Source organism: Mesoplodon bidens (genome assembly GCF_964165515.1).
Source record: "Mesoplodon bidens genome assembly, chromosome: 6".
Taxonomy (NCBI): Eukaryota; Metazoa; Chordata; class Mammalia; order Artiodactyla; family Ziphiidae; genus Mesoplodon; species Mesoplodon bidens.
Window position 1 is genome coordinate 36,749,436 of NC_138162.1, and position 25,865 is coordinate 36,775,300.

The 25,865-nt window shown below is 37.1% G+C and overlaps 1 protein-coding gene across 1 annotated transcript in view; it reads left to right on the forward strand.

Moving 5' to 3' along the window:
- Positions 1-24,230, forward strand: part of UGCG (UDP-glucose ceramide glucosyltransferase) — a 36,804-nt gene extending 12,574 nt beyond the window's left edge. Inside the window, exons 2-9 of the mRNA XM_081237164.1 lie at positions 6,145-6,286; positions 13,232-13,334; positions 14,291-14,392; positions 16,482-16,594; positions 18,030-18,208; positions 20,388-20,474; positions 20,977-21,166; positions 21,639-24,230. Of these exons, the coding sequence (XP_081093290.1) occupies positions 6,145-6,286; positions 13,232-13,334; positions 14,291-14,392; positions 16,482-16,594; positions 18,030-18,208; positions 20,388-20,474; positions 20,977-21,166; positions 21,639-21,809 (1,087 nt within the window). The 3' untranslated portion in view covers positions 21,810-24,230. The remainder of the gene's footprint in view (positions 1-6,144; positions 6,287-13,231; positions 13,335-14,290; positions 14,393-16,481; positions 16,595-18,029; positions 18,209-20,387; positions 20,475-20,976; positions 21,167-21,638) is intronic.
- Positions 24,231-25,865: the final 1,635 nt, after the last annotated feature.

Below are 25,865 nucleotides of genomic sequence, written 5' to 3' on the forward strand. Positions count from 1 at the left end.
CTTGCAGAGGTAATCACACAGCCACGTGGGTTGGTATTACTACACATTCATGGTCTCAAATCTCAGCTAAGCCTACGCTGGTATCTGGCAATACTTTGTTTCTGTTTATAGCCCTGACACCCATGACTGGCAGCACCTCTTCTACATCTTCACCATTTTACCTTCATCCTTGTCACATTACCTTTACTCCTACTTCGCACTGTGGATCCTATCATGCCATTAATTATTTTTATTTTTTCTCTATTTACCTTTTGACTAGCTCTTTCCCCTGACCATATATACTCAAGGATTAAAAGCTAAAAATAATTAAAAATTAAACTGAAAAACCCTTCTCCATCTAGTTACTCTTTGGCTCTTTTTCACTGTCAGGTTTCAGGAGAAACCAGTGTTTATTCACTGTTATCACAGCTCACCTCTCATTCATTTGCTTCTTAACCATTTTTATCTACCTGCCCCTTGCCCAGAGTACTCTGAGGTCACCAGTGTTCACACATTCTAGTGGACATTTCAGTTCTGTGGACATTTCAATCCAGTGGACATTTCAGTTCTTATCTTGTGCTCTCGACAGCATTCAATGTTTTTCTTTCTTGAACCCTGTCAAAAAGAAAACAGCCCAGCCAAATAAACCCTCTGTGACTTCACTTTCTTCCTGGCTCTCTTTCTACTCTCCTGGTCACTCACTCTTGGTCTCCCTCATGCATTACTGGTTCTGTAATATTAGTATATTGATTTGTGGCCACCTGCTAATGGCATGCTCCCCCTGGGAGAGCTTATGTATTTACCAAACTGTGGGTGACTCCCATGTTTTCATCTCTAGACTAACCATACCTTCCAGCTCTATTTAGCCAACCATTTTTTACTCTTCATTTATTTAACATTTTTAAAAATTGTGAACATACTATTGTGTTGGACCCTAGAGACTTGACAGCCTACTGTAGTGTGTCTTCAAGTGTGGTTCACTGCTAGCCTGCATCAGAATCATTAGAGATGTTTGTAAAAATGCAGATTCTGAGGCTCTGGAATGGTCCAGTACGTTGTGATTTCTGCCTGTGGGCGTTTTGTATACTAAACATTTAAAAAAAAAACAGGAGTCTCCTGGCCTGGAAATTGTCTCAGAACAGTAAGCTGAGGCAATTGGAGGACTCACCTCATTCGTTTTTCATGTCTTAGGAATCACTTCTTTACCTGATATTCAGTATCTTTAAAAACATTTCCTATTTTTTGTCTGCTTTTTTTGTTTGTTTGTTTGTTTCAGGTGGGAGAGTACATCCAGTTCCTGCTTCTTCATATTGTCCAAAAGTTGAAGTCCTGAGGCGTGAGAAAGGGGAAGCCAGGGGTTTTTATACTTATGTAAAGTCAGAGACAAAGTCTCAGACTATTTGTAATAACCGGAAGCTGGAAACAACCCAGTAGTCCATCAACAGAAAGTAGATAAAGTGTGGTATATTAATACAAGGAATACTATGCAGTTGTGAGACTGAATGAACTATAACTGTACCAACAAGGATGGCGGTTACAAGCATGGTGTAAAGTAAAAGAAGCCAGACACAAAAGAGTATGTGCTCCGGGGCTCCATTTAGATAAATTTTAGAACCAGCAAAATTAGTCTATGGTGTTTGAAGTCAGGATGTGGTTACCTTGAGGAGAGGGTAGTTAGTAGAAGGGCACACTCATGAGCTTCTGGGGTTCTGGTGAGACTCTGTTTCTTGAGCTGGATACTGGTTCCATGAGTATTTCACTTTGAGAAAATTCATTGAGCTGTGTACTTACATGTGACTTTACTATATGTGTTACGTATCAAGAAAAAGTACTCCCTGGCTCCCCTACAAAAAGGTCAAGGCTTCAAGCCAAATGCACGATGGGAAGGTAGAGGTGGATTCCCAGTATAGCAGCTGAAACGGAGAAAGTGCTGTACCCAGGATCCTACAAGAAAGCAAGTTACCTGATCAAGCTAGGGTTGGAAACGGGCACCCACAGGAAATCCTGTGCAAGGTGTCAGGGCAGTAAGCTCACGTTCATGCCACCTAGGTAATGCAGAAACCCTGACCTGAGATACTTAAATAAAAACTGCTTTGAAACCAGGAGACCTTGCAAGACCCTGTCAGAGCCATTCATGAAACTGGCCCACTTGGGGGACTTCACCATTCAAGCCACTTTTGAGATTCCAGGCAAATGGGCTGTTGTTCATAATTTGAAAACTACAAATTAGTTTACAACACACTGGCCATGGCCAAGGTTCCCATCGGCATCATTTCTGTGTGTGGCAGGCAGAGTTCAGGTAGGTATTCTTGCTCTAGAGCTTGGCTCTGTTGGCCTCTCTAGGAGTTTTAAAAGAAGAGCTTCTGTATGTGGGCACCTCCCCCGTTAAACCACAGCTCCTTGACAGTATGGAGTCCGTCTGTTCATCATGGTATCACCAGTGCATAGGATAATGCCTAGTGTACATTTGGGCTCAAAATAGATTTGTTCAATAAGGGAACGCTGAGTAGTCATGGAGCACCACTGTGTGCACAGCAGAGTGCTATGTGATTGTGTGTGTGTGCGTGCGCATGTTGACTTAATGGATATTCTTTTTTTTTTTTGATAAGCATTTCAAGTAATTTGTAGCAAGGGGCTATGTCAGTTGTATTACATAAGTCAAAACAATACTCTCCAAAGTAAGATACTTGTATGCTAGGGGGCAAACTACAAGATGACCCCTTGGGGTGTGGAGGGAAAATTGTGTGTGTGTTTGTATGTTAGAGAGGTGGGGGGGAAGGGAGAGGACTAGATACATAGATAGACAGATATTGGGAGGAGGCACAAATGAGAATTTTTTTAAAGGTCCTGTGATACAGTTGCGCTTATGATGATTTTGAGTAGAAATTTCAGATATAGTACTTATCATCAATTTGCTTCACTGTAAACCTGGAGAGGACTTCATTGTTGTTTGGCAGGTCAGCCTATCTTTGATAAAATGCTGCATTCTTGATATGAAAGGATAGGAGGTATATCTATATTAGCATTTAAAGTAAAATGTCTTAATGAAGACAAAGGGAAGAAGGAAAAAACAGGATCAACGCTACACTGTTTAGCACAGTTTAAATTAACATTGTTTTTCATCTAAAGCCTCGCCAAATGCAGTGTGTTAGTGGGCTAGGTTTTTCCATAATTGGTCATCACCTCACATGCATGTTTTGTTACAGTTTAATAGCACTTAATGAGCATACAATGGGACCAGTAGATTAAAATTACTGTGATTTTAGACTTCTTATTCTAGCCTCCATGTCTCAACCCCTTTCATGATTTCAATGTCGTTGCCTCTCATTCTCTCTGTGCTGCATTCTGGATAATTTCTTCAAATCTAGATTCCAGTTCTCCAGTTGTCTTTTGGACTGTGGGTATGCAACTTCTCTATGACCTGTCTATTGAGCTTCTGATGTCAGTGACCGCCATTTTCATTTCTAGACGTTGTGTAGTTCTTTTCATATATTCGTGGTCACATATGGTGGTCTCTCTTGTTCCATCTCTTAGGTTTTGTTCAAGCAACACCTATAGTTTGCATTCTGGGTTCCAAACCCACGTGGTTAGGTGTTCTCCAGGGAGCCTTTTTGCTTTTGTTCCATTTTGCTTCGGACTGAATCCAAGATAGGCGGCATCCCCATCTTCCCTCTGTGGTCCAGAAGTTTTCTACTTTGCCTGTAAGAGATTCCATATTTATTCAATGTTCTTCAGACAGATTTACTATCATTCCTGTCTCAGGCTTGTCACCATTTCTAGGTCACTAGGGACCAACAGATGATCCCAGTGCAAGTATTGTCTCCAGCACTACTCACTCAGGGGTTTCTCCTCATTTCTGACTTGGGACGCTTTCCTTTTATTTCTAACAGTTTAGTCATATATTTAAAAACATGCTTTTGGTGTGCTTGTATTAAGAAGGAGGAGAGAAAATTGTAAATATTATGTAAGAATTTCGTGTGTGTATGTTTTGGCTTGAATATACATTTTTTAAAATCTCTGGAAAGATAAGTAAGAAACTAATAATGCTGGGGAGGTGGTGATGGCAACAAGACAGATGGGGGACAGGAGTGACAGGGAGACTTTTTTATATGAACCTGTTAATATTTTTAGTGATTTGAACCATGTGGATACATAACTGTTTCAACCAATTAAATATATAATATAAACATTTCCTTCTGGCAATCTAGATGTTCTGTACTGGGTGGATTTCTCCGGACATCTAGTCTACTATTTTGTTAGAAATGGAGTAGTTGTCATATTTGTGGTTATATAAATTTTAGATCATGGTTTTACCTCTTTCCAGCCCTCTAGATGAACTCTGTAGATCAATATTTTCCAAACTATCTGTGGCAAAGGATCAGTTCTTTAAAAGTTTTCCAATCTGTCATGGATTGATACTTTGGTAAACTACAGTGAAAATAAATGACTGACCATATGCTTGGATGGCATGGCAATGTCAAACTGCTATAAAGGTTTCTAAATGCTTTCTCTCCATTTCTTTTCATCACTGGCCAGTAAAAAGCAACTTGTGGACCACTGCCACACTGAACAGCACTGCTGTAGATGGTGCTCATTATTTTCTGGCGTTTGATGTTATGGATGAAAAATTGAGACCACACTGTTCTTTAAATTTTTTGTTGGTTTAAATTTTTTTCCACTGTAGGTACTAACCTGCTTTTCTTTCCGTAAAGATGCATTCTGGCAGCTGTCCCCAACCTTTCTGACATCAGGGACGGGTGGGAGACAATTATGCCATGGATCGTGGGTGGGGGAGGGGATGGTTCAGGCTGTAATGCGAGCGATGGGGAGCCGCGGGATGAAGCTTTACTTGCCCATTGCTCACCTCCTGCTGTGCCGCCTGGTTCCTAACGGGCCTCGGACGGGGATGGGGGGAGGGCGGGGGGGGGTTGGGGACCCCTGCTTATGACCTTATCTGAAACATGAGATGTTTGCTGCAGCACACCCCTGCCTTAATTAGGGGAGTGAGCCTGTGGCTAACTTCTGTGGATGATGGTACTCGTGTACTTCCAGATGAATAGTATATTTCACTATGCATTGATAACTGGCGTTTTCTTGATCTTCTAGAAGGGTTGGTTTTCATGCTATTAAGTCCGGGCCGCCATCTGGCTGCCAGCAACTCTAAGATGCCATTGATTTCAGAGATGTGGAAGAATTGTGTCTTAAAATATCCTGCAGTTGGCCCCGTGATTGTTCCAGCTTCTAATTACTGTTGAGTGCTTGGAGACTTGCTAATGAAAAGGAGGGAAGACGCCCTTGGTGACTTCCTTTAGAAACTTCAGCACTCTGCTGAAGAGCGTCTCCTCTCTTTATCGTGACAACCTGACATGAACTGGAGCACATTCTCTCTTCTCTAATTGGCATGGCTTCCCCCATTAGGAGCCCTGTGCTTCATTCCCCATGGGATGGAGCAGTGCTGAGAACCTTGGCCAACTTATCTGTGATTTGGTGACACTGGTATATCTTCTAGTGTCCTTAATAGGCATTTCTGTCATCATTGAGATTTTTTTTCTTACCTTCAATTTCCCTCCATTCCATCCCTGCCATTCTGAGATTGTGAACATTGGGAGTTCTGATAGTTATCCCATTTTCTTGCTTGCCATGCAGGCTGGCTTGGTAGTTCTTTCAGTCAGTGGTTGTGTGGACTGTTTGTTATAGAAAGTTCTCAGATTTTTCTGGTTACTCTTCCGTATTTTTCTGGTGCAAATAGGGTTGTTTTTTTTTTTTTTTCCCTGCTATGTTTATAGTTCCTTGGCCACCTTGATGGCGATTTGGGAGGAAGGTCAGTTAATGTGTGGGCTAACACTGTCATTTGTTACTTCAGCTGATATTTATTGAATGCCTGCTCCAGGCCTAGCACTGTTCTGGGTTCTGAGAGTACAGCACTAAACAGCAGTCTTAAGCTTCAGCCTTCACTGCAACATTCATTCTGCTTAGTTCTGGTTTTCCTCAACTGGAAGCTTACCTGGTTCTACTTTCTTTCATTTTCAGAGACCCCTTTCGAAAGATGCCAATTAAAAAAAGAATTCAGTAATTTATTGGTAGCTTGATACATACTTCATATAGATTTGGCCCTAATATATTCTCCAGAAATGTATGTTAATATATGTATCATTTGCTTTTCAGCCGATTACACCTAAACAAGAAGGCAACAGACAAACAACCATATAGCAAGCTCCCAGGGGTGTCTCTTCTGAAACCACTGAAAGGAATAGATCCTAACCTAATCAACAACTTGGAAACATTCTTTGAATTGGATTATCCCAAGGTAAGAACAGTGTTGTACTCATAGGAATGGGCTAGACCATACTTTTTTTTTCTTATAATAAACACTTAGAGAGAAATTTTGACACTGTATCAGGTGAAGGTATTAAAAATGCATGATGGTGTTGGCTTCCTCATATTTATGCTCTAGTAGTAGTAGTAGTAGTAATAGTAGTAGTAGTAGTTGTGGTTGTGGTTGTGATCACAGGACAGAAACGGGGTTGAGGAAGGGGTATAAATTCCTTTTCTAACTACCTATATGTCAACCTGAATTAGAAATCCCTGAATAAAGCTCCTGGAACGCAGACAGTGTTAAGTGCCCGGTAGTTTGAGTATGAAAGTCTTGTTCCATGAGAGTCGCAGTGAAAGTGAGAAAACAATATTCAGTGGTCAGAAATGGGATGCAGGACAGCTAGAACTAATGATAAATCCCCTTGAGAATCTGACTTTTGGGGTTAGAATTAGTGGTAAGGTGGAGCTTCATCAATACCGGATTTTTCACAGGGAGATCAGCTCGGTGCTTTGTGACCACCTAGAGGGCTGGGATAGGGAGGGTGGGAGGGAGGGAGATGCAAGAGGGAAGAGATATGGGGACATATGTAGATGTATAACTGATTCACTTTGTTATACAGCAGAAACTAACACACCATTGTAAAGCAATTATACTTCAGTAAAGATGTTAAAAAAAAAACACCGAATTTTTGATGTCTTGATTTTTCTGGGTTTTAATACCTAATTGTATTGCTTATATCTTTTATCTATATAATCTGTTTATCTCTAAACTCAATGTACTTCCTTCCTTGGAGACTTCAATTTTCTTGAGATGGGAATATTCTTTTTATTTCTTCCCTTTAGTTTCTTAGGAAAACTTAATATTCCTTAATTTTTGTGTTTAGTTTTATGGCAACTTTTTCAATTGCCTATTTGAGAAGCTGCTTTTGAAAGCAGGTCCTAGCAGTGGTAGATTACTTGTGAAAATATGTCTGAATTTCTACCTGCTTGATTTTCAGTCCAGTTTAATTTTCCCTCTGTGGTCTCTACTCACTTTCCTCAGTTTTTACCATCATTGCCTCAGTTTTTCCATAATTTTTTCAGTCGGAGACTCTTTCCTTCCTATTTCTTTAGAAGAACAATGTCGCCCAAGTAGTGAGAAAGAAGATGACATCTACACACCACACTTCTCATGGTGACTGGTTTTCACGCTGTTATTTCTTTTCTTTTAAGAAACAGAAGACACGGACGTGGTAGCCTTAATTCAGCTCTTATTCAGTATGTAGACATGAGTATCATTCAGTTATTTTTTAGTGTTGCTATATTATTGCTTTTGGAGTTTTGGAGTCTAGGCATTTGAAGCTAATTTGTAGCAGAAAATTATGTATTTCTTCTACTTTGTGTGTGTATATATATTTAATAATTTTAGAGATCTGAATCATATGCATGCATTATCTTCAATAAATTAAATATATAATTAGAAAAAATAAGATTGGTACTTGATTTTTTTTTCAAACTAAAAATGCAAAAAGTGGCCTTTGATGATTCAGGAAGGATGAGACAAACAAAATTAATTGTAAAATAAGCTTTGCAATAAGAAAAATGGAAGTTTTTCAAGCCTCACCTTATATAAGTAAATGTAAAGGAGAATTTATTTTTGTGAATGAAAGAATATTTTCATTGATTATGAATAAATTTCAGAGCGTAGTGTGGAACCATATGCATTTATCCTTGTGAAACTTAATCTCACAAATTTCAGTTTTTTAACCATCATCCAACCCTTTCCCCTTTCCCTATTCAACCACTCTTAAAACTTAGTTACGGGGCCTCCCTGGTGGCGCAGTGGTTGAGAGTCCGCCTGCCGATGCAGGGGATACGGGTTCGTGCCCCGGTCTGGGAGGATCCCATATGCCGCGGAGCGGCTGGGCCCGTGAGTCATGGCCGATGGGCCTGCGCATCCGGAGCCTGTGCTCCGCAACGGGAGAGGCCACAACAGTGAGAGGCCCGCATACCGCAAAAAGAAAAAAAAAAAAAAAAAAAAAAAACTTAGTTACGGAATTTTTATGTTGCTGCTCTTGTGAGATAATAGTCATGGAATTTAAAATGGTTTTGGAAGTTAGTGTGGGTTTAAACAGTTTCTTAAAATAACCCCAGGAACATATGTATCCATTAACTCTGAACATTTGGGATGAATCAATAATTGATTTCTTCTTCTGAATGAAGTTTTTTTTTATACAGTTTGGAATTATCTCCAGAGCTCTAGTTTTTCACTTAGTTCTTTTTCCAATTAAGTTATGTCATTAAGACATTTATTTGGTTGAGGAGAAAGCTGTTTTGACACATTACAAAAATGAATAACATTACATGCAAGAGATTGTTTTCATTCTTTTTTAGTTCATAATTTTATTTTCTAATTACAAAAGAATCGTTAGCTGCGTAAAAAGAACATTTAGAAAGCAGAGCAAAAGTGCAAAGTACCTGCAATCTAAAGGGAAATGTTGATCTCACTGCACTGTATTTGCTTTTTAAAAGACCAAAAGCAATGGCAATTCTACAGGAGACTGAAGTTAAACCACTGAAATCTCACAAATCTGAGTGTGAACACGAGTTGTTTGTGTCATCAAGGAGGCATGTAGTCATGAAATGAACATTTGTGTAACTGCCAGGCCCAGCACACTTTAATATTCTCCATTTGTCAAACGTGAACATTGTTTTATAAAAGTATGGAAACGTTTTTGTTCTGGATGTAACTCTTTCCTCTGTTATTTGATTTGGAACCTTATAGGCCATTTGGAAATATGTATGTAACATATTGAAATTCTAAAATTTCATTTAATTTTAGACATGTGCAAGAAGATTTATTACTGACACTTGTTCTGAATTTCTCGGTTTAAATTTTGGTGAGACTGTTATTATACTAAGTGCCCTGAAAGATATCTATGCTTTAAATATCTTGTAAATCCACCTTATATTGATATTTATTCCTTGGGGGAAAAAATTCTTGGAAAAAATATAAGAATAAAAAAAAATGAATACAATTCATTTTTCACAAAATCGAGTACTCATTTGACAGCAGCATAGAAGAAGGCATTTAGGCAGAAATTCAGCCATAGTAGGAGGATTCAGTAATCTGCATCTAAAGTGTCTTGATGGCTTTACTTTAGTAAATTCTGGCCATATGAAGAATTTTAAAATGAGTGATCAGAGTTATTAACAGAGTGAGGTTATAATAATTGTGATTTTCTTTTCTTTTTTGCAAATATAGAACAGGTTTAAAATGTTATAAGTCCAGTGCCATACTTGGATTCTTTATTGTCACTGATGACAATAAAGAATTTAAAAAGATTGAAAATATGTTCAATTATTGAAAGATCGGCACAATACATGTAATAAAACTACTACGTCTGAAGGATTAGTGTTTTACCAAATAAATTTGAAAAACCATGTAAACTACCTAGTTCTTGAAAGTAAGTTTTTGATATAACTTATCAAAACGTTGAATTCAGAGCAGTTTTCTTACAAAATATCTTCCTTTCACTCAAAGGAAGCATCTATCTTTCACTCAAAATTTACCCTAGGGCTTCCCTGGTGGCGCAGTAGTTGAGAGTCCACCTGCCGATGCAGGGGACACGGGTTCATGCCCCGGTCTGGGAAGATCCCACATGCCACGGAGCGGCTGGGCCCGTGAGCCGTGGTGGCTGAGCCTGCACGTCCGGAGCCTGTGCTCCGCAACAGGAGAGAGGCCACAACAGTGAGAGGGCCGCGTACCGCAAAAAAAAAACAAAAAATACTTTTAATCAACTTAATATCTTATGTTTTACCAATTGCAGTGTAGTGGGAGTGATTTAACTATTTAAGTACAGAAATTCCTAGCAAATTGAATGTTGATCAAACAGAGATTCTAGCTGAAAAATGAAGATTCTTGGTTAAAATCTAATACTTTAGAAAACACTTGGAATACTACCTCCAATTTGGTATAATTTTTAATATCAGAAACATCTAAGGGAAAGAGGTATCTTTAATAAGAGTCTGAACATTTTTTAGATAAAGTGAATTGAGTTTCATCTGCGCTCTGGCTAATCAGGAGGTATTTGTTTTTCATTTGAAATTAAGTTTAAGAGGTGTAATCAATAAAAACAAAAACTTTAAATCTTGCATTTGGATAAAGGTAAACTATACCTCCCTTACTTATACTAACACCATATACTTCTGAAAAAGTTTTTGCTACAACCTAGTATAGCCTTTTTCTTCCCATTGAGTACATGTCTAGTACTATATATTACAGAGTTTCTCTTGCTGAGGAAAAAGCCAAGAGTAGATTTTTAATAATATTTTATGGAATTGTATTACTTATAAACATATTCTTTCACTATATTTACTTACACCTGTAAAACAGTATACATTATAAAAGCATAAAACTACGCTATGTTTGGAAAAACAATGAACTCTTTAGAGCAAGCCTGACTGAGCAACTCACTATAGTAGGAAAGCTCATTGTTACTTACACCCTTTGGAAAGTCACTTAACCTTTCTAATCTTCATCGTTAAGGTCTGCCTCTTGTTGGCTCAAGCAAACATTTTGGTAGGGAGGATGGCTGACTTTTTATGGGACTTAAGAGTCAACCCTTGAAGAAGTTTCAGGGTGTGGCAGGAATGGTGTCCATCCCATTCTCAGATTTTTATCTGATCTCTGGAGACCAGTGGCTGTAAAGTTGCTTAATTATTTCAGTACCTCTAAGGTGGCAATTTTGGTCAGTCATCATGAGAGGTAGATATTGGATAGAATATGTAATAACTATAGGTAGAAAGTATGAGGGAAATATACATTGCTTTTCCCTTTTACTTTTTTTTTTTTTAATTGGGGTATAGTTGCTTTACAACAAAGTGAATCAGCTATATGTATACATATATCCCCTTTCTCTTGGACCTCCCTCCCCCCCATCCCGCCCATCCCACTCACAGAGCACCAAGCTGAGCTCCCTGCGCTATACAGCAGCTTCCCACAAGCTATCTGTTTTACACATGGTAGTGTATACATATCAATCCCAATCTCCCAATTCATCCTACCCCAACCTTGTGTCCACACGTCCCTTCTCTACATCTGCATCTCTGTTCCTGCCCTGCAAATAGGTTCATCTGTACCATTTTTCCAGAGTCCACATATATGCGTTAATATACGATATTTGTTTTTCTCTTTCTGACTTACTTCACTCTGTATGACCGACTCTTAGGTCCATCCAGGTCTCTACTTAATTATTGAGAAAACTTTTTCTTCACTTGAAAAAAAAAATCTCACCTTGTTAGCTAAACTTTCTTTATTTACCTTAGTCCTGGTCCTTATGTGCTCAACCACTAAATTCTATGCTGCCACTTTTTGCTGACATATCAATATATTAGGTGAACAGTAATTATTGTGCTCAAGGCACTGTACACGTTTTATTTCCACTTTTTACTTGTGTATGCTTATCGACGGAAGTAAATCAAACAGGCCTTCCCATTACCTTAGCTTTAGTCCCTGTATGTTAGACACCTAAAAAATTGTGTCCTCAACTTTTTGTATTTTTTAGAACACATAGCTTTGTTATTTTCTCATGGACATAATAACCTTCCTCCTTTGCTTAAAAATGTTCAATCTGTCTTAGAAAGAACGTTTGGTAGGAAATTTGCTATTGAGTCAGCATGAATTTATCACCACTTTTGAGAAAAATTACTGCTTAGAATACATAGCCCACAAAATAATAGAGTAGCGTCTTTATGTGTGAAAGCAAACACTTTTTAAAAATTTAGTAGTTTACTAAATGGTATCTTAGAGCTCAAGATTTTATAAACTTGGTTACATGTCAGAATCCCCTCAGATACTCTGATTCAGAAGTTTAAGAGTGGGGCCCAGTATCCTCTTTTTAAAAAAAACTGCCTGAGGGTAATTTTGACACAGCCAGCCAAGTGCTAAGAAATGTCTTCCTTAGTGTACTATCAGAGAGTAAACATAGGGCTTCCCCATGGCGCAGTGGTTAAGAATCCGCCTGCCAATGCAGGGGACACAGGTTCGAGCCCTGGTCTGGGAAGATCCCACATGCTGTGGAGCAACTAAGCCCGAGCACCACAACTGCTGAAGCCCACAGGCCTAGAGCCCGTGCTCCAAAACAAGAGAAGCCACTGCAATGAGAAGCCCGCGCACCGCAACAAAGAGTAGCCCCAGCCTGCCGCAACTAGAGAAAGCCCGTGCACAGCAACGAAGACCCAATGCAGCCAAAAAAATAAAATAAATAAATTAAAAAAAAAAAAAAGAGTAAACGTGGGTCTGGGCAAAATAAAATCCTGGGTGTTTTCATAGTTAAAAGGCTAAGTGTGCTTTTCAGGATACATTTTTAATCAAATCAGATTCTATTTTACTTCAGAAAACTATTATACAACAAAAAATCTAATCTCACTTTGTCCTTGTGAAGAGTTTGGGAAACCTCTTTTAATTTATCATAGTGGTATTCAATATGTAATTTTTAGCACCTTGATGAAATGATATTAAGTTCAGAGACAAAGCTGCTAGAGAACGAAGGGTGTGTTCATTTTGGTTGCTTTCTGTGTTGCTTTTACACTGCTAGGCACCCTGTGAGCATCTAGTAAATCTTCAGTGATGAAGGCCATGGAGAAGCTGGGAATCCAGTTGAATTATTAGGCCACGCCTATCTGGCAATGGCAAGACTTCAGCTGTGGGCCCTGCCGATCTCTTCATTCTGTCTTTGGCTTGCAAACAGGCCCCTTCTGGAGAAGCTGCTCTCGGTTAAAGCAGCACTTGATAATCCTTTAAGTGTCTGCATCCATTATGAATACTCTCTTAACTTTTAAACTTTGTACAATTGCTTGTTTTTCTTAATGCTTTTTGATCCATCAGTAAATGCTAATAATAAGTGGTTATCTTTGGAAAAGAGGTTAATTTACATAAAATGTGTTCTTTGACTAGTATGAAGTACTCCTCTGTGTCCAAGATCATGATGATCCAGCCATTGATGTGTGTAAGAAGCTTCTTGGAAAATATCCAAATGTTGATGCTAGATTGTTTATAGGTAAGTAACAAATTCTACAATAACCTTTTTGCTTTAATATATTAAATATCAGTAATCTTCTTTGCATTAAACTATAGATTAGGGTGCTAGACACCCATTAAGTTATTAGCATGTTTGCTTTATGCATGTTGGTTAGATACAGTGAAAGGTGTTTCTGTCCTTTTGAGAAGACTTAAGTTATAAAGACACAAAGTTTTTTTTTCATATCTGGGATTAACAGAATTACCCCAAATTATGTTTTACTCATCAGTCAGACATGAGTCTGTTATTTTTGTTTCTTTAATATTTTCAATCTATGGCCTTTTCTGTATCTCATTGATTATAATTGGGAATGAGGGATAGAATTCATTTTTGTAATATTGCAAAAAGAATATTTTTCCAAAAGCCTACAGGCTTATTCTAAAGACTAATTAGAGGTATATTTGCTATTAAATATTGATTAATGTTTACTATTAATGCAAGCACTTAAGAATTAAAAAACTGAAACTAATGAATTTTCAAAGATTAATGCTGTAATTTTCTTTTTGAGAATGAACAATTTTTTTCTAAATATATTATTATGAATAATAAGAAACAATGGGTTTTTTGGCTTTTTTTAAAAGTATGGTGGTTTCACCTACTATTTTCTTTTTTTTGAATTTTTGAATTTTATTTTATTTATTTTTTTATACAGCAGGTTCTTATTAGTTATCCATATTAGTGTATACATGTCAATCCCAATCTCCCAATTCATCCCACCACCAGTGTCCACCACCACCCCATGCCACTTTCCCCCCTTGGTGTCCATACGTTTGTTCTCTACATCTGTGTCTCAAGAGAAACATAATGTTAAAGTATGTTTGTTTAAATTATTAAATCTGCAAGTACTTTTTACTTCTCTCTACTATGTATATGTATAATAGAAAATATTTCCAATACTGCATGAATTGTTCACTGCTGTACTTTAAAATTTTTAGGTGGCAAAAAGGTTGGCATTAATCCTAAAATTAACAATTTAATGCCAGGATATGAAGTTGCAAAGTATGATCTTATATGGATTTGTGATAGTGGAATAAGAGGTGAGGTTTTTCTTATTTATTTTGCAGAACTATTCATTCAATGATAAAATGCCAAGAGCAGTCTGAGAATACATTTATCAATCCTATTTGTTTGCCTAATAAAGTAATTCATTTATCATTATTTCATGGTAATATGTCAAGTTATACTTACTAAGATTTTTATGTTTTTTATACTAACCTAGAATGTTACGTGTATGAAAATGTTTTCATTTTGAAGAGAAAATTCCAACTATTAAAAAAAAAAATAGTCGGGACTTCCCTGAATGCGCAGTGGTTAAGAATCTGCCTGCCAATGCAGGGGACACGGGTTCAAGCCCTGGTCCGGGAAGATCCCACATGCCGCGGAGCAACTAAGCCCGTGCGCCACAACTACTGAAGCTCGTGCGCCTAGAGTGCGTGCTCCACAACAGGAGAAGCCACCACAGTAAGAGGCCTGCACACCGCAACAAGGAGTAGCCCCCGCTTGCTGCAACTAGAGAAAAGCCCGCGTGCCGCAACAAAGACCCAATGCAGCCAAAAAAAAAAAAAAAAAGTCGTGGTCCGTTATATAGTCTATGAGATTTTTCTAGGTGTAAGTTTTCCCTTATTCATGTGACATCTTTTACTTTAATCTGTTTGTGGCATGCGCAATGTACTGTCTCATGCAAAGAGACAGAAATTAATAGGTGCATATTTCACTAGAATTACATACATTTATTAGAATACATTCATGGCTTTTTACCTAGCTGATTTTATCAGGAATTATTTTAATAATAATGTTTTCAATTATATTGAAATTATAATTTCAATATCAATATATTGAAATTATAATTTGTATTTTTGCATTTTTAAACATATATACTTATAATAATTTTGGTGTTCTGTAATATTCTATTATATTCTAATTACCTCAAGTTTTTCAACCTCAACACTTTTGGGCTGGGTAATTCTTTGTTGTCAGGGCTGTGCTGCAGGATGGTTAGCAGCATCCCTGGCCCCTACCCACTAGATGCAGTAGTAGCCGCTGTTGGTTGTGACAGCCAGAACTGTCTCTGGACATTGCCAAATGTCCCCTACAGGGCAGCAGTTGAGAACCACTACCCAGACTACCTGTATTTAAAGTCCAAATACACTTTTATACAGTAGATTTAGTTCTTAAATACTTGAAGGAAATAAAAATGAAGTCGTATAAAATGATATGAGATTTTTGCTATTTAAAAATGGGAAAATGGGCTTCCCTGGTGGCGCAGTGGTTGAGAGTCCGCCTGCCGATGCAGGGGACACGGGTTCGTGCCCCGGTCCGGGAGGATCCCACATGCCGCGGAGCGGCTGGGCCCGTGAGCCATGGCCGCTGGGCCTGTGCGTCCGGAGCCTGTGCTCCGCAACGGGAGAGGCCACAACAGTGAGAGGCCCACATACCGCAAAAAAAAAAAAAAAAAAAAAAAAAATGGGAAAATGATTTAAATTTTATCGGCTTGAAATGTGCAAATTTGAAAATTAATAGTAAGTGTGGCACTCCTGCTTAATTAGATCATTACAAATCTATCAATTCATGGTCAGAGATTACATTCATTTTTCACATTTGCTACCTTAAATTATTTACTATCATATATATTTGCTATGTTTTCAGTGTATCAATCTCTGTCAAGTATATTCTCATTCAGTTCCAATTAGCAGTTTTGAGAGAGAATATCTCATACCCCCAGAAAGAGGAGGCTCATTCCCTATGGTTGGAATGGAGGAGTCATAGTGAACGCTGAGCCCCTTTGACCTCTGCTCCTGTACCTTTTGTACTAGGACATATTGTCCGTTATTCCAGTTGGGAGGTTCAGAAATGGACTGTTAACATTTTCAAGGTACATCCTGCCCCTGCTACATATTAGGTATGTACCAGCCTGCAAGTGTCCAGAATAAATTCACTACCATAAGTTAACCTCTTTGAAATTTTGTATTCTACTCAGAAAGGTGATTGAGATTAGACCCACATACAAAGAAAAACATTTATTAAGAATTTAATAACTCATAAATTATATTTTACATTAGTGGGCATTTTACTAAAAGGAAATTTTTTCCTCTCTCCCTCTGCACCTTTTTTTCTTTTGCATCCTAGTGATTCCAGACACACTCACGGACATGGTTAACCAAATGACAGAGAAAGTAGGCCTGGTTCACGGGCTGCCGTATGTAGCAGACAGACAGGGCTTTGCCGCCACACTAGAACAGGTAAGTGCAATGGTTATAAATAATATTCTTGGGCTTCCCTGGTGGCGCAGTGGTTGGGAGTCCGCCTGCTGATGCAGGGGACACAGGTTCGTGCCCCGGTCCGGGAGGATCCCACATGCCGCGGAGCGGCTGGGCCCGTGGGCCATGGCCGCTGGGCCTGTGCGTCCAGAGCCTGTGCTCCGCGGCGGGAGAGGCCACAGCAGTGAGAGGCCCGCGTGCCACAAAAAAAAAAAAGTATTAAATAATATTCTTGTTATCAGATCCCTAATCTCGCAGAAGCTTGAGACTATGCTGAGAGTTGGGATGAACTACCTGAAGTTAACTGTATTAAGTCTGTGGGTTCTACATCTGTGGCTTCAACCAACAGTAGGTCGAAAATATTCGGAAAAAAAAATTCTGGAAAGTTACAAAAAGCAAAATGTGAATTTGCCTTGCACCAGCAACTGTTTACATAGCATTTACATTGTATTTACAACTCTTTACATAACATTTACATTGTATTAGATATTATAAGTAATCTGACAGGTGTAGATAATACGCAAATAGCATTGGTGGATTTTGGTACAGGGTTCCTGGAACCAATTCCCCTAGGATACAGAGAGATGACTAATTACAAAAGGCAGCATATCTAAGATGTAAATAATAAATAGGTTTTATATCTGATAAGTTGGGTGATGACCATTTAATTCTACCGTTAATTTAGTAGTTTGCATTTCTCATGACTTCAAAGCACATCTAGGAAAAGGGCAGTAAAATGGAAGACAGAATATTAGTATCCACCCTATTTATGAAAAATACATTGAAAAATGGGGAAGTTGGGAAGCTCAGTGACTCCGGCAGGAAATAGCTAGCTATATAAAAGGACACAAGAAAAAGAATTAAGAAATAGGATTGCTCTATTGGTTGATGTACCTATAAATATTATGTGTATGAATGCGTGCATGTGTGTAGCCACATGCATACATATACACATATACGTGTACATACGTATACCTATATATGTAGGTATGTGTATATCTACATGAACATTCTGAAAACAACACATTAAATATTAATATTTTATATGAAGTGAATGATATTTTTTACCTATCTGATTCAAATCCAAATTAAGTTTTACTTCAGTAGATCTTTAAATCTTAGAGTTTTAGAGAAGACAGTATTTATTTGAGAATAAAATATACTTTTCCCTCCTAGAAGTAAATACTTCTTTGTAATGGTGATAATAACAAGTGTAGGCAATCACATAAGAAATTATTGACTGCTTGCTATATGTAAATATTACTTTGTACCACTTTTTATTCAGGTAATTTATGTAAGAATAATAGAATATTCACCCAATCATACTGAAATTCATTAGGAAAAAGAATTTATAAACATCATACTTTTAACATAAAATTCTAATTGTATACATATGTTTTTGGCTTTGTTTTGGCAGGTGTATTTTGGAACCTCTCATCCAAGGTCCTATATCTCTGCCAATGTCACTGGTTTCAAATGTGTGACGGGAATGTCTTGTTTAATGAGAAAGGATGTGTTAGATCAAGCAGGAGGGCTTATAGCTTTTGCTCAATACATTGCTGAAGATTACTTTATGGCCAAAGCAATAGCTGACCGGTAAGAAAACTAAATTAAATTAGGCTGTTACATTTTTGGTTCCTAACTTCTGTTGGTTTATTCTGTTTGTTAAACCCATGGATTAAGAGCTATTTTATTTTATTTTTTGCTAGTGAGTACAGAATAGTTTAGTACTTTTAGACTGTAATTCCTATTAATTATTCAGTTATGCACTAATGAAGCAAATAAATGTTCTAATTTCTCTACATTCTTCAAATTAATGTGGTTTCTAGAGCAGTATGGAGTTTCCTTAAAAAAACTAAAAATAGAGTTACCATATGATCCTGCAATCCCACTCCTGGGTATATATCTGGAGAAAACTCTAATTTGAAGATACATGCACCCCAATGTTCACAGCAGCACTATTTGCAATAGCCAAGACGTGGAAGCAACATGAATGCACATCTACAGATAAATAGATAAAGAAGATGTGGTCTGAATATACAATGGAATATTACTCAGTCATAAAAAACAATGAAATAATGTCATTTGCAGCAACATGGATGGACGTAGAGATTATATTAAGTGAAGTCAGACAGGGAAAGACAAATGTCATATAATATCACTTATAGATGGAATCTAAAAAAACGATACAAATGAACTTATTTACAAAACAGAAATAAATTCACAGACACAGAAACCAAACTTATGTTTACCAGTGAGGATAGGAAGGGTGGAGGGAGATAATTCAGGAGTTTGGGGTTAACATATATACACTATATAAAACAAGTAAACAACAAGGACCTACTGTATAGCATACAGATACATACACACTGAATCACTTTGCTGTACACTTGAAACTAACACAACATTGTAAATTAATGTTATACTATACTTCAATTTAAAAATAAATACATTTAAACCCTAAAAAGAACAGCTGGGTGGTTTGAAGTTATTAAATTGAAGCTTCTGTGTGATTATAAATTTTCATTATTATGTAAATTTTTATGTGTTTTAGAAGAATTAAAAATGTCAGTGCAGTCATAAGCCAGTAGGTGAAAATTTAAAGAATATGATTTCAAATTTTGAAATTTCTCAGTAGATTATTTGATACTTTGCTAAGAAGCCACCTAATGATTCACATGATTGGCTTAATAACATTTCCCTATCACACAGTGACACTCATTTGCTTTTTTAAAGGGGGTCGTTTCCTTGTCTGATAATTTACTAAAGATGTGATCTTAAAAATTGAAGTACGTTTTTAAACTTCTCTCCTGATGGTGTTAATGTGGTCCATGGTTTCATAGCGTTTCTCATGAGATACAGAATACCACTTTTGGTTTCACACCCTGCCCCCCCCCCCTTTTTTGATTAATAGTGTTCAGAGACTAAACTATTAAATACAGGACCCACTCCATTTAGTACTTTCAGAATGTCTGTATTTTAAGTTTATTAAACTGTGAACTGAGGGGTTGTTCCCTCCATTTCTTAGGTGGTACTCTCATGGGCCTCTGTAATGACTAAATTGTGTATAAATATGATATACCCTACGTAGGGTGCTATCCTGGGACGAGGCTCACCCTGAACACTGGCAGTTGCTCACTTTTTTTTTTAATTAAAATATAGTTGATTTACAGTATTATATAGTTTTAGGTGTACAACATAGTGATTCAGTATTTTTATAGATTATACTCCATTTAAAGTTACAGCAAAGTAATGGCTGTATTTCCCTGTGCTGTGCAGTATATCCTTGTTGCCTATTTTATACAAAGTAGTTTCTATCTCTTCATCCTCTTCCCCTATCTTGCTCCTTGCCCCTTCCATCTCCCCACTGGTAACCACTAGTTCTCTAAGTCTGTGAGTTTTTTCTTTTTTGTTTAGTCATTCATTTGTTTTATTCTTTAGATTCCACATATAAGTGATAAGAGACTATTTGTCTTTCTCTGTCTCACTTATTTCACTAAGTATTTGTCTTTCTCTGTCTCACTTATTTCACTAAGCATAATACCCTCTAGGTCCATGCACATTGTTTCAAATAACAGGATTTCATTCTTTTTTTATGACTGAGTTATATTCTAGTGTGTGTGTGTGTGTGTGTGTGTGTGTGTGTGTGTACTTCCATATCTTGACTACTGTAAATAATGCTTCTTATTCTTTATAGGGATGAATAAATGTATAATCAGTCATGCTTGCATGTGTTCATCATCATAGCTCATTTTATAATTGTCTTAATTTTCAGAGGTTGGAGGTTTGCAATGTCCACTCAAGTTGCAATGCAAAACTCTGGCTCGTATTCAATTTCTCAGTTTCAATCCAGAATGATCAGGTAAATCAGCTGGATTTCTTCTTTTTATACTTTATTAAAAGAAAAGGGGAAGGGAGAGTAATTTTTACATGGTTTTAACTTGGTTTTAACAACAAAATTAAAAGTCAGGTTTTGTTTATTTCCAGAAAAGAGAGGTTAACTTCCTTATTAAAATAAATTTAACGTCTAAATATATTTTCTTTCCTATGTAACACTGAAAGCTTCCAAAAAAGAGATGTTGAGACTTTGAATTTTTTTATGCCAATCTCTATTTTCTAACTTTCTACCCTTTGAATTTTATGATCTTTATTCATCAGAGTATAGGCCATACAAGTGAATTGATAGACTTTTTTCTTTGAGATACTAAATAAAAATAGAAAAGAGATTCATTAAATACTCTTTAAAGTTTATATAAAAGGCTTTTATATAACAGGATAAAATGCTGATCATTTTGAGAAAAATTGATTAGTCTTGTAACCAGGCTGTTGTTTAAAGAAAATCCCTTTTTGTTTGTTTGTTTAAGGTGGACCAAATTGCGAATTAACATGCTTCCTGCAACAATAATTTGCGAGCCAATTTCAGAATGCTTTGTTGCCAGTTTAATTATTGGATGGGCAGCCCACCATGTATTCAGATGGGATATTATGGTATTTTTCATGTGTCATTGCCTGGCATGGTTTATATTTGACTACATTCAACTCAGGGGTGTCCAGGTATGTGGATAGGCTTGGGAAAGTTGGCAGTCATTTGGTAGAACTAAAACACTTTTGATTTAGAAGAAGTTGAAGAAAATCTATCTGAGCCATTCTTCAGCCTCCCAGTGAAGGTTAAAATCAGGTTTAAGCATTACTTTCCTTAGTGGAACGTGGACACAAAATGGAACTTGATTTTCAACTTTCAGCTGGTTGTACAATCACCTTTATTAAGGCTCCAAAAAAAAAAAAAAACAATGATGTTAAGCAAATCAACAAGTCTTCAAACTAAGAATATGTTAGGATAACAGTTATTTTAATGCTGCTTTTCTTCCTAATTAACATTTCCTTAACCAATATAGCATGACAGTTGAATTATCTTAAGAAGCAGACTTGACTTTATATAGTGTATTTAAGAGTGAAATTGAAGAATTTCATTTTTTAAACTGTGTCTTTAGTCTGACAGTACATAATTTATTCTTTTAATTCCTAGGGTGGCACACTGTGTTTTTCAAAACTTGATTATGCAGTAGCTTGGTTCATCCGTGAATCCATGACAATATACATTTTTTTGTCGGCATTATGGGACCCAACGATAAGCTGGAGAACTGGTCGCTACAGACTACGCTGTGGAGGCACAGCCGAGGAAATCCTAGATGTCTAACTACAGCTTTGTGACTGTACATAAGGAAAAAAAGAGGATTATAAATTATGTTTATATAAATGCTTTTAAAAAATCTACCTTCAGTAGTTTTATCACATGTATGTTTTGGTATCTGTTCTCTAATTTATTTTGCATGGCACTTGCATCTGTGAAAAGGAAAGAAAAAAAAAAAAACCACATCTGTAGTCTTGGCCAAATGGTTATACTTTATTTTGTGGAAGTAGAGAATCAAGAGAATTGGTTCTAGGAACCTGGGTTCGGTTTTTGTTGTTTGTTTGTTTACTTTTTAAAAATAAATAAGTCTATCTATATATATATGAATGTTCTGCAACAAACACTATGACAGTATCCTTCAGTAGAGAAAGTTTCTTATTGGTGAGTACACTCATTTAGAATATGTACAGGATGGCAACAGCTTTGTTTGGGGGACTCGAAAAGACCAGAAGGTGCAATCCCTTTTCATGTCTAAAGTGAAAGGTATTAATGCAGTGAACTGCCTGCAGTGAGGTACTAACTGAGAAACTTTTTCATGCTTTATGCCTACCTCTTGTAGTCGTTGCAGAGGAAATATAAACTGTAATATGGTAGCTAGGCCTTGCAAAAACAAATGGAAAAACTTTAAAAATAATAATAACAAAAGAGCTGGAGTCTAGTATTTATATGAACCTGTGAGAAATATTTTTTCGGTCTCACCGCAACGAACCAAAAGTGGTTGAGTTTGGTTTTTAATTGTAGCCATGTCTTGAAGGCATCTTTTTGACCAACTCTTGTTGGTTCTGTCTTGAACCATTGTTAATCACTGTGCTGGTAAGTCTTTCCTTCCCTGCTCCTCACCTGACCCATCCCATCTTTCCTTAACTTTTTGCAGGGGGTGGGGTGGGGGGTTTGTTTTAGTGTGAATGGATGTTTTGATAGTTGTGAGGAAAAATGCATTTCAGACACATTTCACACATGAGCTATTTTCTTACACGGTCTGTCTTATTGTTAAAAAAGAATGTAATTTCATGATACAGGTATTTAATATCTTTTTTAAGTAAATAAATATTCTAGCCATCAATAAATTGCAGTAGAGTATTAAGAGGGGACAGGATGAGTTTTACTCTTAAAATTAATCAGTATCCAGCTAAGTCTATGTGTGTGTGTGTGTTTTGTTTTGTTTTGTTTTTTAATTTACTATTACTGTTAGTCTAGTCTTATTTAAATTGGATTTTTGTATTCCAGTTTTATGACAAAATAGACTAGAGCAGTTCTGGTTGTAAATGCATGCTGTATTTCACTCTTCTCTCCCCATCGTGCCGCTAAACTCGCTTGTCAGGTTGTGCTTAACTTGTGGTGAGCTGGACTTGTTTTTGTTTAAAAGAAAAAAAAAGAATAGGCAGAAATGTAAGGGACAGTGCATAAGCCTTTCGTTTTTCTTTTTTCTTTTCTTTTTTTTTTTTTTTTGTAGTGAACGTTTTGCTCTTTCTTCAGGATTGGATGGCATGTTGTCCATATGAATGCCTGCTGCAGGGCTGACACTGGCAATATGGCAGCTTCAAACTCTAAGTTACTGCAATTTCCATGTCAAAGCATAATGTGTCACATATTAGCAATAACTACATATTTATAAAAAATGAACACTTTTTCACTGAGCCAATTTCATTTAATTGTCTAATGAGTATATACATGGTTTAAATTGCAGTATATCTGTAAATGTGTGTATACTGAGTATACACAGTATATACAAGCTTTCTCTGGGCCAAACTGCTTCATTCAGTTTTTTCATTTTTTTGCCTTATGATGAATTTGTTTGAAGGGCATTTTCTTCATGAACAAAGGCTTTGATGCGTATTCCTTTCTACGTGAAATGGGGAGAGTATTGTTCCCTGAGGAAAGTTGCATAGCGAAAACCAGTCTAGTTGTGACCCACTCTGTTTATTTTTTTAAGTCAGTATCACGCAAGCTGAATTTTGCTGACCGTGTTTGTAATTTGTTGGTTTGTTTAACGAAGTTTGGTTGATGCCATCCTTTGCACTGCTGAAGTGAAATCTTGCTTATTCCTTAGCTTTTTGCTGATCTCGGTATGGGCAGTGTAACAACAAAACCCAAATGGCTGGACAGACTTCTTGTGTTTGTAAATATAAAAAATGACTGTTCTGTATATGTGTGTTTTTAATGTGGTAGTGGAGTATTTCCTTCCAGTGAAGCTTCACTTAACCAGACAGAGTGATTCTTTGTTTAGCAAGTTTAGAGCGATGATAAAATGGCAAGAAATAATATAAATGTTATTATAATGATGAAGAAAGCATCACAGCAGAACTGTAGGAGTCCAAATTTAATAAACCATCTAAAAAAAAACACCAAGTGTCTAGAATATACCATGTTTATTATTTAAAATCATTGTCTTAAGTTTTTTGTTCAAAAAATAAAAATTTGAATACAATCAAAACATTAGCAATAATGTATTTTTGTTTCTTGTCTTTTATTTTGTATTTTTTAAAATAATCTAACATGTTCCACCATTCACAGCAGAATTATTTGAAGAATTCTGTAGTGTTAATTTTGAAATCTTCCCTTTACCTGTGCTACAGGTGAGACGTATGACTTAAACTCAGGCTTTTCTGTATTGGTTGCATGTTAGAATCACCAGTACAACTTAAAAAAAAAAAACACAGATGCCTGGGCCCTGCCTGCAGAGTCTGGTTTAATTATTCTGGGTGGAGCCTGAGCACTGCTCTTTGTTCTGTGCAAGCAGATTTGAGAAGCCCTGGCCCACTGTAACATTTAGAAAAGACTCAGTGGTCCTTTAGTCCCCTCTCGCCTGCGCTTACAACCTGAACTCAGCCTTTGAGATCTTACCACCCCAATGGCGAGGAAAGGCAGATCCAAGGAAAAGAAAGGAATGACTTTGCTGCTGGACATCTAACAGAGAAACAGACTACGTGTCATCCCACACACTGTCCAGGGTCAGGCTCCTCCCAAGCTAAGAGGCACCCCCAGGCCTGTTTTACCACCAGCCTGTGAGAGAAGAATGCTCTTAACTGGAGAGCCCGTCCCAGGGGAGAAAGACTCTAGAAGGGGTTTGGCTGTGGCCTGCCATGGGCCCCACTCCTAGCACCTTGACCCAGTAAAGAAGCTCATTCCTCCTGGTTTGTAAAGTATACTTCTAACCCTAACGTTTAAGAAACGATGGACAAAAAGTTGGTGTAAGTCTTAGAGTTTTATAGCTAGGCAAACTTTGAAAAGCCCTTGCCCTTATTTTAGAGTAAAAAGCTGAGACACCCACTGTGAAAGCTGTGGTCACAAAGGGTAGGTGGACAGTTGTCAGCTGAGCTGGGAGTAGCCCCTGCATCTATCAGGTCCCAGCATCATCGGTCACTCCATTAGATCCTGTTGTTTAAAATTCTGTCTACAACAGTTTTAAAACTCAGTATATAAACCTTAAAATTTTTTTAAAAATCCATAATTTCAATAACCATCTATATTCCAGCTCTTAAATTGTTCTAGAGAACCAGATTCAAACCTGCCAAACAAGAATAATTATAAAGCTAGTTTAAGGTAAATGCTTTACATATATTATTTGATAGATAAGATTAGCACATACCACAAGACTTCATGTTTATGAAAATAGTTAAGACATTTCCTTCTCGTGTTTAGTAGGATATAGTGTTTGGATTATTTATTCATTTCAAGTTATAGTTTATGACTATACCAACTTCTTTTGGTTGGAAAAGAAACAAACATTGCAAAATGGTGAGCAGTTATCCCTGCAGAGCTGCAAGGAATGCGTTTGAGTAATTTGCCTTAAAAATACTAATATCTGCAAGATAGCTTAGAATCACTATCTCCACATTTTCTAAAAACAAAAATGTATAACTTTAACAGTTTCTTAAGCAGCTACTTGCCTAAGAACCAAAACGTGCTAAACACTTTACACGACCCCTGCCCTGTCCTGGGAGAGATTGGAAGAGACTGGGTAGTGTCATGTGCTTTGCTGTTTAGTCGATTCATCATTAAGACGTGTGCTAACAGCATGGACTTGTAATTAAACAATTTAAGGATATCATTTCTTTATAC